Consider the following 13,344-nt stretch of genomic DNA (forward strand, 5'->3'; position numbering starts at 1 on the left):
AACGTAAATGAAGATTTATTAAGGGTTTGTTAGCGGTTGCGCTGGTTTTCGCTTTTTGGTTATGGTTGGGGTTTTCGGAGGGTGGTCTCTTCTATTGGGGCATGCCTGTCTGTGCCTTTATACAAATCACTGAATTATTTTGCGAAAACTCAAAGTAAAGCAAATAACAAGTTGACTTTTCGAGGCGTTGTGTGGGTTGAGTTACATAAGTAAGTATTTGTGGCATGACAAAGTTTCAAGTACTCTTAAACAAAATAGTTTAAACTACAAGAATATTTAGTTAGTGAATTTATTCTTTAGCTGCTAAGATATAGAATTTTGCCAGAACGCTTAAACTAGTTAAGTTCGTTTTTATTCCAAATTCGAACATTCTCTTAGTGTCAACATCCGAGTTTATGAAGCTATATCCGTCTGATTAAATGAAAACTTGGCACTTGCGTAGCTATTTTTGTTTGCTTGCCAGCTTAGTCAGATCGAACTATTGTAGCGGGTTATATACAAAAGAAACCTGGAAACCTTGTTTCAAAATTGGTATTAATGTGCGATATAATTATTCCGCTCATTGGCTTTGTGTATGCAAAAGACTATTCACGACTTCTATCTTGCTAATACGAAACATTTTATAGAGTATATGGGTTTTGTGCAATGTTTGTCTGCCTGTTTGTCTAAAATGATACAATTTTTTGACGTTTGTTAAGCTAGTCTCCAAGGTATATACGAATATACGAGTATTTTATGAAAATGTCGTCAAGATCAGTTAATCGGATTAAAGAAAACGTATTGGCTGCAAGCTCAAAAAGCAAAAATCAGAAGATTCAGGGTATCCCCAAGTCGGGCACTCTCGCCGTGATTACTCTAATTAATTTATAAAAAAAAAACAAAGCAAAGATTTTTGAAAAATTTAAATATTTTGGATCTGCATTCTGAATCTCTTCGACCTAAGACCTTCTGTCAACGGTTAAGTAAGTATCCAGTGCAGAAACATACCCAGGCATACAAAAAACTTCAGTATTTTGTATTTTAAGGTCAGACTCATGTAATATGTATAATATGTGATATATCGATTACGTATTAATTTAGGAGAGTTTCGTGTAGCATACTTCTGTGTGGCTCAATTCGAAATAGGTTTGTTAATTTTTACTCTCTTCAAAGTATACATAACAGAATGGGGTCGAGAGCAAGTTTCAAGTTTTCCAGCATATTTTCAACACGTTTTGTTTAAACTTACCGACAATATTAAAAAAATGCAAATTGTCACGCGAAAATATTTTGTGAAAAATAAAAAGAATTCAAATATCGTGCTGCTCCCGAGTCGGTTGTCAAAATCAAAGGCAGCTACAATGGCAATGTGGCCGGCATCCACGCCTGGCTATAACCATAAAAGCCACGTTGGCGACACATGGGACGGCCGAATAAAATGTTTGGACTGCCAAGAGGTTAAACTCTAGAGACAGAAGGACCCCTCGCAGCCGTAACCGCGTGCCAATTTACATGGCTAGGCAGGCGACGGGGGGCAGTGGGTGGCCATTGTTTTAGCCCAACTGCTGCTGGTGCCGTATAATATTTAATAAGCCCAAGGGCATGCAGATGCTTCGTATACATTTAAAATTTTCATTTTATTTGATTCGATGGGGTGGCAAAAAATGTCAAAAGAACAAAAGCAAAAAATGGTTACAGGTCTCGGCCAGCGAGTAGTACATTGAACCAACTGTGTGAAGTCCCTGACGCGTCAACTGGGTCCTGGCACTTATTTAATCAACTTGGCCCTCGAAACTGGTAAAAAAAAAAATATTATAAAGCCATTGTTAAACATTATGGTGCTATCTGGAGAGTTGTAAAAAGGTTAGCTGAAATTATCTGGTACGCGAACGACGATATTGGCAATAAAATTTATATACAAAATAATTTGATATTTGAAGCAGTTAAGTTAGGGAATCAGTATACTTGTGTGAGATATTAATTAGTATAAATAAACTAATAATCAGATCGAATAACAAGTTGAAGTATATTTTTCTTAAAGGTAAGTAAAAGTACAAAAAATAATATAAATTATATTTTATATCTTAACTCTGACATAACATACGGATTTGTAAGACAGTACAACTTGGTTGCTGATGCTATAAAGCTACGATCTTGTAGCTGATAGAAACCTCAGATAAATCTGACTTCCGATACCTATATAGTTAAATTTCTAACCGGTTTCTACGCGACCAGTTGTCAATGCTTTTGGAATATGCTTGGATAAATTTGACATACATGTTATATGGATCTGTCCGAGTTCGAGTTGTTATTCGAGCTGAGGTTTTTTTTTTTAATATAATGCATTTAAATGTTAACAAAATGAAAAGCTGCACATAAATTTAATAAAACTTATTTTGAGCAAGTGCAAATCCCCTGAAAAACTTTTCAGCGTGGCAGGCAGTTTAAATGCGATATATCAAGAGATGTACTCCATATAAAAACCCACATATACGCAAGTATAAATGTGTGCGTGTGTGTGTGTGCAGATGCAGTCAGTGAGCTTTAATTGAAATTGCGTGGATGGGACAATGACAGAGAGTGTGAAAGAGAAAGGAGATAGTACATGGTGTGAAAAACATGAGGAGTTTGGCACATGGTACGTAGATGAGGACGCAGTGGCTGCCACATTTATTATAATCTGTTGCATTAATATTTGCCGACAATTTGTCGTCAGAGACGTCGTTTGTTGCTTGTTGTCGCCCGTTGTGTGAGCTCTGTGCTCGATTCTTGTTGTTGCCACCATCAAAAAAAAAAAAAATCTATAATATAAAATGAAATTAAAATGCCAACTGAGAGACAGTCCAAGTTTGCAGCAACCGGACAGTGTGGCGTTGAATGTGCTGGCAATTGTTGCAATGCAGCCCAGAGCTGTGGCTCCGTTTGTTCTAGATGCTGTTGTTGTCAACGCTGCCATTTCTCAGTTCTCCGATTCAAGTTTGTTGTTGCTTTTTATTGGCATCCAGCGCAAAATGTCTACAGATTAATTTGGTGGGCTGTGGTGAACGACTGAGCTGGCACAGCCGTATGGGTTTTGCTTAAAGCACAACAGCAAATGGAAATTCATTTGCCAGAGTTTAGAATTAAAGCGACAACAAAAACGGAATTTCAGCCTACAGTGGACTAAGTGCACAGCAGCCGGAGGGCATGGAGCAGACAACATGGGCCACTAATTGCATTTGGTGTTTTTGGTAGAGGCTTTTACGCATTTTGTGGCGCGTTGACCAGTAGTACCTGTCATTAGGCGCAGCCAGCCCAAAACGTTTACAGCCAAACGGTCAAACCAATAATATAGCAATCAACAGCAAATGGGCAACAGCAGCAGCAGCAGCAGTGGAAACTGGGGAAAACGATAGCTAGTCCAGGGATAAACTCACCACATTCGCTGGTCTCATCAGAGCCATCCTTGCAGTCCGGTTCGGAATCGCATTTCCAGCGCATTGGTATGCAAGAGCCATCGTTGCATGTGAAATATGAGGGCAAACAGGGACCTGAACAGAAAACGAGAACGTTAAAACTATCGCATCAACTTGCATGAACATTAAATAAAGTCACACGAGACAGTTGCAAGCATAGCATCAGAATTCACAAAACCCAAAGGAAATATTTTAACAATGCAGTTAGAAAACGGAAGTAAATGAAGAGTGTACAATTTTAAAATGCCAACCTAAAATGTTGTCAATATTTAAGGTTAACGAACGCAAACTCAACAAAAAGAAAAATGTATATAAATATATAAAACTGATTAATCTATCTGATTGAATGACCGATGGGTGATCAGTGCACATCAGAAACCATAATTACAAGAAGGTAAACTGCACGTTAAAACTTGGCCATTCGATCAGCATTAAACTCATTTTCTAATATCTGACGTTAAAATTGAAAGATGTATGCATGAGTACATGTATGTTTGTGTATAGCATATGTATGGTTTACTAAACGCAGTTATATACATTTTTTAATATCGCCCTACTATGCGATTCTCACGTTTTATTAACACGATGTCCTACAAATCTAATAAACGTAATCTCTGCTTCTACTTTCATTCTAACTTTAGTTCTTGTTCTTCCACTCTCCCTCTGACACGATTTGCCACCTCTTTCTTTCTTTTCCCCTCCTGCTCTTACTTTATTCCTCTCTCTAACTCTTCTGTGCCTAAGTAAATATATGTGAGGGTCTGTTTCCGTTCCCCAAAAACACAATCGTGCGTGTCTATGTATGTGTGTACACAGACCTGGACACGGATTGTGTCCTGTTTTCCCCAAGTTTCCAAAGCAACGCAAATGTTAATCAATAGTCTAATTCATTGAATTTACTCAAAACTAATTGGACTTTAAATGCTTAATATTCATTCAAGGACTTCAATAATTCATCAAAGGTTTCTTGAGCAATTTACGTACGAAAACATTTTGCTTTTATTATGCATTTTACCTTTAGAAATGCATAACATGTATACAGTTGTATTTTATGACGATAACTCGCAACTGCAATTCATTAGGCATAACTTATTGAGCAACTTAATATATGTGCTTGATTACACAACTATTTATTGCCATACGCACTTTGTGCTTGCTATTTTGTGATTATACACAAGTTCTTGCAAATATGTATATGAACGGGCCTTGTGCGAGCAAATTTATCTACAGTAGGGCGAGTGTTAGATACAAATGTATCTACTAGCTACTCCCAAATACAAATTTCATATTTATGCAGTTTGTAGCCTGTTGTGCCCAGTAGCTGTCGCCTTTTGTACGTGCCCACAATTAAAATTAACATAAAGAGCAGCGGCAACAAAAGTTTCTTAGTGGTTCTTGTTGTTGTTGCTATTGTTGTTGTTTGTTTGTGGCAGCAACTGGCGACGATGCTGCCAACGTTCGTGTACGTGACTTTGAAACATTGCATCATTAGTTTAGCTCGGTTGTGGCCTGGCCTGGCCTGGCCTGTACGTCTGGTAAACAATAAAAACTAATTTAAATTTGCTTAACGCATAAATAAAAGGTGTCAAAATGTTGCGGGCTTCCTGATAACTTTTCCTACAGCTTGCCATTGCTGATAAGCTGCTGTTGCAAGCGGGCCTACTTTCGTTCAGCGTGTTTGGGGAGGGGACAAACAAACTTGGCTAAACCAAACACATACACACAGTGGCAACTGTTGACACAGCCGCCGGCAGTCAAGCGGCAGAACTCCCATAAAAAGCCGGTGAAACAGCAACCAGAGCAACAAATAGATTCCAACATGTCTTTTAAGTACCTCACACTTTGCACTCTTGTGCTGCTGCTCAACATTGGCGCTACCTGGGCGGAGCGTCCAAAGACCCTACAGCCTCGACCAGTAGAGCAGCTGAGGCAAAGCAAGGATCTGCACTACCAAAACGATGGGCTATACAGCCTAGACGACGAGGATGGTGATGATATTGTCGAAGATGAGCTGGATGAGGCTGCACAGCTGGAGCAAGACCAGAATGATCTGGATCAGCTGGATGATGCCAGCGTGGATGAGCTAACCAAGCTCATTGATGGACTGGAGGTCATGGAGCAGATCGAATCGCGCGCCGCAAATAGTCGGGCCGGCAAGCGTTCCAACAAACGCCGCAACAGAAGTGGCTCAAACAAGGTCAATAGACGTAATGGCAACAGGCGCAAGGGGAATAGGCGCCACAATAGACGCGGTAACGCCTATCGCGGCGGCAACAAGCGCAATCGCAACAGCAGAAGGCGGAAAAATGGCGCAAAGCGAGTGATTCGTGAAGACATCCAACGTTCCCACTGATATTTTGCTAAAAAGTATATCATTTTTTCAAATCCTGAAATTTCCAAAATAATAAACTAATAAAGGACTCAAATGTAGTACTTAGCTTATGAAATGTTTATCTACAATTTTTGTTATCGTTAAGAACGCTTTATGCATGTCTTGTATGTTCTGTTCATAAGAGTGTACTATTTTTGGCTGTCTGTCCGTTTGCTCGTATGTTCGCCCTTCTAAAGCCAACAAAACGCCCAAGTATTTCGTCCCAAGACGAATTTGTCTTGATGTTCTCAAAAGTTTATTAAGCTAAATTTTAAAATAATTTAGTTTCGTATAGTATATGTTTTTGTACGTATTTTCCTATGATTGATATGATTATGGAAACGCATTTAACCTGAATGAAATAGATAAATGGAATATAAATATTGAAATAATATTTTTTTTAAGCTGACTAAATAAGTCTAGTAATATTAGATAATTTATTGTGCACATCCAAATAATACCACTGCATGCTAACGCAATAAGCATTACCGGGTGCATCCAAATATTGCACGCTCTCTGAATTCAAGTTATTGTAGCACACTTTTTGGGGCAACGGTTTCCCACGCTCGCCGCATAGATGGCGCTTTTATTTTCATTGTTATTAACGCACCCGTAAACTTTTATGGGTGTTTCTGTTGTTATTTTGCTTTCGGTTTTGGTTTTGTGTGCATGTGCTGCAGGTAACAGTAAAAAAAAATTATGAAAAAATATATAACATCATAAATTCTGTGCTTTTGTGCGCAATGCATGTTATTCTTGTTGTTGTTTAATATCTGTTCTTCCCATAATTTATGAGTATTGCAATTATATTCAGCGACTTGGCGCCATTCGGAATTTGTTTTTCGCCAATTTGATTTACTGTTCGAGGTTTTAAGTGCGTTTTATTCCTGGGACCATTCAACAAAAGTCAACTTATCTAGCATATTAACAAACATTTGGCCACATTAAATAATGCTTGCCTTTGGTTTTACCTACCAATAGTGCTGGGTTCTTCGTCCAGTCAGCAGTCAAATGCGGTCTTTGTGCTCTGAATACTTAAACTTGTCCCTGCCCTTGCGATATGCACTCAATTTCAGTTTATTTTACTTTCAGCTCATCTTTTGCAATGTCTGGCAGTTGAGTTCGTTTACCCACCCAGCTCTTTTGTAAGTATGTGTGGGTGTGTTTGAGATTCCAATAACGATTTCTCCACAATTTCAACAAATTTTCGCAATAATTTCACTTGTAGGATATACAGCTAAGTAAGTAAGTATATTTCATGTTTAGATCAAAGAATTTTTAATTTACATTTTAATTGCCTTTCTGGTTTCTTGTTTTGATTCACCTTTATTGAAAAATGCAATTGTTAACAGTCAGATAATCTTTTAAGCAATAAAAGTGTGTAACAAAATCAGTTACAGTTGATCACGGGAAAATTTATTTAGTTTGGACATGCGAGATTTGGATATGACAAAAATGTTAAACACACAATGATAATTTATTAACCAGAAAACTTTCCAAGTTCTCGAAATATGCCTCTTATCCAACTGAAAAATCTTGCATCTTCAGAATATTCATATAAACGTCAGCTACACAACAGTAGTGCATATTGAACATATAATATTTCCATTACTCTGTAAAAATCTATATTGAAGATATATGGAATCCTTACAATTAATATTAAGGAGTTTCTTTTAATATAGTTTTTGTTTTGGCTCTTATCGAAATCGATGAAAATTAATCTGTCAAAAAATGTTCTCACGAAGTCTGCGTATGGTTTTGAACCAGGAATTTGCTTCATTTGAACCCGGCTTCAAGGATGGGGAAAAATTGGTTCACAAATCGAACCTATAGTTGACTCGAGCCATGAACCGAAGCCCAGATAATATTTTTGGGATTGCTAAGAAATAAATAAATATTTTAAATATTTGTTCACAACCGTTTCCAGGAGAAATCGATTTGCAGAACACGTTCACTGGCCATTGTTTGCTTTCTACCTGTAGCCAATTTTCATCTCTCGTCCGGCTGCTGTTGGCATTTGGTCAGTAGCGCTGTGGGTGAACATGCTGGTGTCTGGGCGTCTCTACTGGGAAATGCTGGATGGTCTGTGCGCTGGATAGCCGTGTGTTCGCTCTTGCCACTGACATTTGCCAAATCAAATAGAAATTTTAATTGACTCTTGCTGCTGTTACGTGCCATACCAGTATAAATATTTGTATGTGTGTGTGTGTGGGTTTGTGTGCCATTTTAATTTGATACGCTTTTGGCTGGCTGTCACATTGTCGCCAAGTGTTTTCTCGTATACGACATCCTATTACTTGTTATTTTCTCTGCCCCCTTTTTGTTGTTTGTGCTTTGATGTAACTTTTGCGTGGCATGAAACAAACACAAACTTTTGCCTAAGCTGCGCATCGCTTGTTTTCCATCCACACCCGACACCGAAAGCGGGTTAAGCGCCTTTGGGCACGACTCCGGGAGTCGCGCATTTGCATCTGCCGCTGCCACTGTTGCGAATTATGTAGGCACACGGAAGCTAGCACTGTCAGGAGGCGCACAGAATCACAACCAGAACAGAGCCGGTTGGGGTCGACACTGTTTGTTGTTTGTCAACAACTTGGCACGTTTTTTGGGTCAAAAATATGCGTCAGTGTGCGACTGCCGCACTTCGTTTCTTTGCCATCCCCTCCCTCCTCCCCTTCGCTGCACTTTTTAACATAGTTTTTCACTTAATTAGCGCGCTGAGTGACGCGTTGACAGTTAACGGTACGTGCGCCCGTTGCATATGCCACGTTTTTTTTGCATTTGCCTCAAATTACAGCAGTCTGTGATTTTTTACAAAAAATAAAAATAAAAGAAAATAATAAAGCGAAAAAACTTGAAAATATATAATGGAAGTGTATTGTGTAATAAAGCAACTCTAGGGACGAATATTTCAACTGCACAGCTCAAAAGATACCTTGTTTACTCTTTAATAAAAAAAAAGAAATATAACATTATTTTTGATTAAGCGTGTACTTGAAGTTATGGCAAGTATTTTAACGGGCATTGGAGAAGTGCGCCGTGCAACATTTTTCCCTTGCGCCACCATATTTGCAGCTGAGTGCTGTTTTTTCTGGAAAATGGTTGCCCGGTTGCACCGCACACTTTAATGACCCGCCGCTCGGTAAATTCGCACAGCATTTTTGCAGTTTTCACAGCAAATTTTACGAGCCTTTTTTAATGAGTGCCGTTAAAATCGAAACTATAAATGTACGAAAGGAATTTTTATACGCAAACCTGGTGCAATGGAAATGATAGCCAGGCAGGAATTTCAGCCATTCCAATGCGAACACATGCGAAATGCTCGGTTGGAAATGCATTTTAGTGCATATCTACGTTAACTACACGGGAGACACGAGAGACTTAACGAATTAAGAAACAAGTAAACGAGGTTGAGAGTGGCGTTCTATAATATACCTTGTATCAAATAGATTTAGGCAGTGGATGTTTTGATTCCGCCGTCTGCCCCACATTATTTGCAATATCAATCAAAAAATTTAACAAAACACCCCTTAAATATATTTCTTCGAACATGGTGACATCGAAAATCCAAATATGCTTGGTTTGTGCATGGCATGAGGGAAAATACATAGTTATACACTAAATTCCAAATTTGTATTTTACAGCACATTAGTGGGTGAGATCTACATATGCTTAAATGCAGACACAGATGGTCACAGATAAATCGACTAATCTTTCACCATATCAAATATACATATATATTATACATGGAATCGAAGATATTTACTTCTGCCTCTTACATACGTTTGTCAAATTTGATTGTCCTGAACCAGCTGAAACAGTAAGATATGTCTTCATAAAGAGAGATAGAGGCATGCTCTTTTTTATCAGCTTCACTATTTGGGAAAAATTTTACATTTATATAGAAATAATGTTGTATACAATTTCTTCGAAAGGATTTATTGGCTCTCAATTTGATTTTGCCGTTCAAAATATATGTTTCTGAGATATTCAAATAAAATAATTTATTTATTTCAATTGAATTTCAAGAATATCTTATGTGAACAGAAAGACCCGTTTCACGCATATAACCATTGCGCCGTTGTACAGGGTAAGACGTCAACTGACTTAACCGCGTGTGCAAATATGGCGACTTCCGGTGGCGTTTTAACTTCCTTGCACCGTGGCAACAGTTTTCATTTACATTGACGGTCACCATTCTCATTCACGTTCTTACTCTCTGTCTCTTTCTCTATGGATACGACTGCTTTTTTCAGTCACTCTATGTGTATAATTTAATGCACTGACGTGCGCATAATGAGCGTGATTGACATAAATGTACTTTAAATGCACGCGGGACCGGGCGGTCAGCAGAATTTCTCTGACTGACAGCCATCCAGCCAGAAATGTATACAGCCCGACAGAAGCTGGACCTGTTAGGGATTGGCATCATAGCAAGGGGTCTAGGGCAAGGGCAGGGAACGGGGTACATAGGACTAGCCAGAGAGGCACAGTCGTTTCCGGCATTTGCTTGTTTGCTAGCCACGTTGCCGTTTGGCGTGCCCGGTTTGTTGTCTGGCCGTATGTTTTGTGCACTTTAATCGAGTTTATTACGTGCCTTTGGCAAAAGGGGCCAGGGGGCAAAGATCGGGGTGCGGGCGTGAGTTGGCTGCTGGGCGCCACTCGAAAAAAACGTAATCAGTTTAAAACTCTCGCCACAAAAGTTGCAACGCTTTTTGTTGATTAATTTTAATTGTTTTAATACAAAACAAGCCGCAGCAAACCAGCAACATGTAAAAAAATAAATAAAAACAAAGTTGTTAAATGTTGTTTTTTTTTTAAACATTATTTTCAGTTTATGTAAAAGGTCGAAAGCAAAGGCAAATGTGACTGCAAATATTTTGGCCAGGACCTACATATTTAAGTGAACGCAGAGGGAAAAGAGCGCCACAGGACTAACCGGTTAAATTTCCCATGGGTAGGGTTGAGTTGTACATTTTTAAAATCTTTGTGGATGAATTTTTTGTTGAAATAAATATTGTTGTTTAAGACCTTTTATTCATATAAGCCGCCTAGAAATAGTGTTTGCAGTAACTTATCAGATTATTTCGTTGGAAATGGGACCCAGGGAAACATGTGGATATGTTTAATATATATTACGACATTTCAAAATCTGTTAATAGTAAATAATCAAAGGACTCAGTAGATCGACACGCTATTCTCATATTCTTACGAAATGCCCCAAATAACCTTTCATTATTATCGCTGAAATACATTCTAATCAATAGATTTTCAAATCTGCATGAAAATCCTACGTGTCTAGCATTCTATTTATTTAAAGAAAGAAAAATATTCTTGTTAAATTAAAAAAAAAAAATTCCTGTGACATACAACGTAAAAATTGTATTTTCTTATTAAAAATTTTATATTTTTATCATTTCAAAAAAAACTATTTCAATTGGCATCCTGAACCCATCGAAAATGAATAGAAATGGTATAATATTTTCGTTTCGTAGGTTGCAGGCGGGAAGAAGCCTACTTCTCTCCAACCCCATAAGGTATATATATATTTTTGATCAGGACGACAAGCTGATTCAATCTAGCCATGTCCGTCTGTCCGGCTAAACCCATCAAAAAGGGGTAAAGATGGCATAATATTTTCGTTTCGTAGGTTGCAGGCGGGAAGAAGCCTAATTTTCTCCAACCCCATAAGGTATATATATTTTTGATCAGGATGATAAGTTTCGATCTAGCCATGTCCGTCTGTTCCTCTCAATAAACCAATCGATCTCGAAAACTACAAAGCTAGAGACTTTGACCTCGAAATGCTTATGCTCATATATCACACGCAGAACGTAACTAAAGCCTTGCTCTTTAGTATTTACATTCTCAACATTTTAAAGATAGTATTATATTATATAAACACCGAATCTGTTTAAGAAGCTTACAATTTTGTAAAGGCAAAAAAATTCTTTAAAAATACTTTAAAAATACTTTCGAACAACAAAGTTTTAATGAGTGAAATAACATCCGAATGAGTTAAATAACATTCATTCTATCAATAAATATCTAGAACAATTTTATTACATTCAACATAATTAATTTATTAGCTTAAATTGTGTAATTCTTCTAGTTTATTCATAACTTTTATGCTGAAGAACAATAATTTTATAAAATAGAAATTGAATTGTTACAATCAAAAGCATCGATGAACAACAGCCGGTATATATTTATCTTGAAAGCAGTGAAAATCTGTAAAATCAATTGGCTTGAGTAGTCGTTGCCGAGTATAAAAATATATTGGTTCTATTATGTTTTAATGTTCCCTTGCGAAACTTTGCGTAGCCCTTCAACTTGACAGCAGGCACACACACACATTCGGTCCTCAAAATGGAGATGTTCTTTTGCACGTTGGATGGGCCATAAAAAGTTGCAGCATCATCAGAGCATGTTGTTTTTTATTTATTTTTTTGCTTTAACTTAATGTTTGCCCCAGTGAAAAAGTTTTTCTATGCATTTCTTGCTCGCAAGTTTATGGCAAATATTTAAGTGCGAAGCGAGTTTTTGGTCTGCTTGTCTGCCAAATATGAAAAGTTGCATTAATGACACACCATGACGCTCAACACCTTTTGGCTACTTAAACTTTCCGAGCTTGTCCGAGAAATATATTAAATTTTAATAATACCAATCGGGTGTAGAGGCCACTGACTACTGCATAGAATTATCTCGCATGCCAAGATATTTCCTTCTTGTTATTGTTGCTGCTGCTGCTGAGGTGCTTGCCACTTGCCACTTGACACCAGACGATGGGAGGAGAAAGATGTTACTAGTGCTGCTGCGGCTCCCGCTTCAATAGCCAGGCCAAGAATCCTTAAAAAGCCGTCAGGGCATGCAACTTTAATCTGCATATACTCGTATAAGATGGTGCTGCAAGGCGCGAGAGGGGACCGGCAAACAAAACTTTTATTCACAGCATAATTTTGCCGTCTGAAAACTTTAGCCTTCGTTTGCCGTCGGTTGTTACCGAGTTTTGGTTTGAGTTTTGCCTGTCAATAACTTAAAGCACTTGCTACATTCAGTCCCGCAATCCCAAAGTCCCCCAGACTTGCTCTGCCCGTAGGGCTTCCTGTGAAAATTTCCTTCATAAATGTTTATAAATACAATTTTTAGTCCGTTATCTTTGTTGCTGCTGTTGTTGCAACTGCATTTGCGGCAAGTTTTGACATTTTGCGAGGGTCGCCTTTAAATTATATAGTTATTTTTATTTGCCTTAAATGTTTTTATCAGAAGAAGCTCCAGCTTTGGAATTTCAACAAAAATTGTCGGTAGTTCGGTTCATGGCTAAAACCAGTTCCATAGATCAGGTCATGAACCTGTTATTAAACATCAATTAAACCAGGTTTGAGTTCAAATCTTGGTTTTCAAATCATAATTTCAATATTTAAATGAAACACTTTGATATTTAATTCTATATTATTGCCCATTATTGTTAAATTGTTGCAAGCCCTTCATATTTGTACACACAAGATGAGCGCTTATTTGGCTAGATAATTGCAATGA

General features: G+C 37.9%; 1 protein-coding gene across 2 annotated transcripts in view; it reads right to left on the reverse strand.

The window, feature by feature from the left end:
- Positions 1-13,344, reverse strand: part of LRP1 (LDL receptor protein 1) — a 69,769-nt gene that overhangs the window by 18,090 nt on the left and 38,335 nt on the right. The window contains exon 2 of one of the 2 annotated variants that reach the window (XM_064695866.1): positions 3,396-3,509. The exons of the other annotated variant lie outside the window; for it this stretch is intronic. Within the exon in view, the coding sequence (XP_064551936.1) occupies positions 3,396-3,509 (114 nt within the window). The remainder of the gene's footprint in view (positions 1-3,395; positions 3,510-13,344) is intronic. 2 annotated transcript variants of the gene reach the window in all.

This window comes from Drosophila montana, unplaced genomic scaffold, assembly GCF_035044405.1.
Source record: "Drosophila montana isolate Dmon_TW-CO22-7 unplaced genomic scaffold, ASM3504440v1 contig_3833_1, whole genome shotgun sequence".
Lineage (NCBI taxonomy): Eukaryota > Metazoa > Arthropoda > Insecta > Diptera > Drosophilidae > Drosophila > Drosophila montana.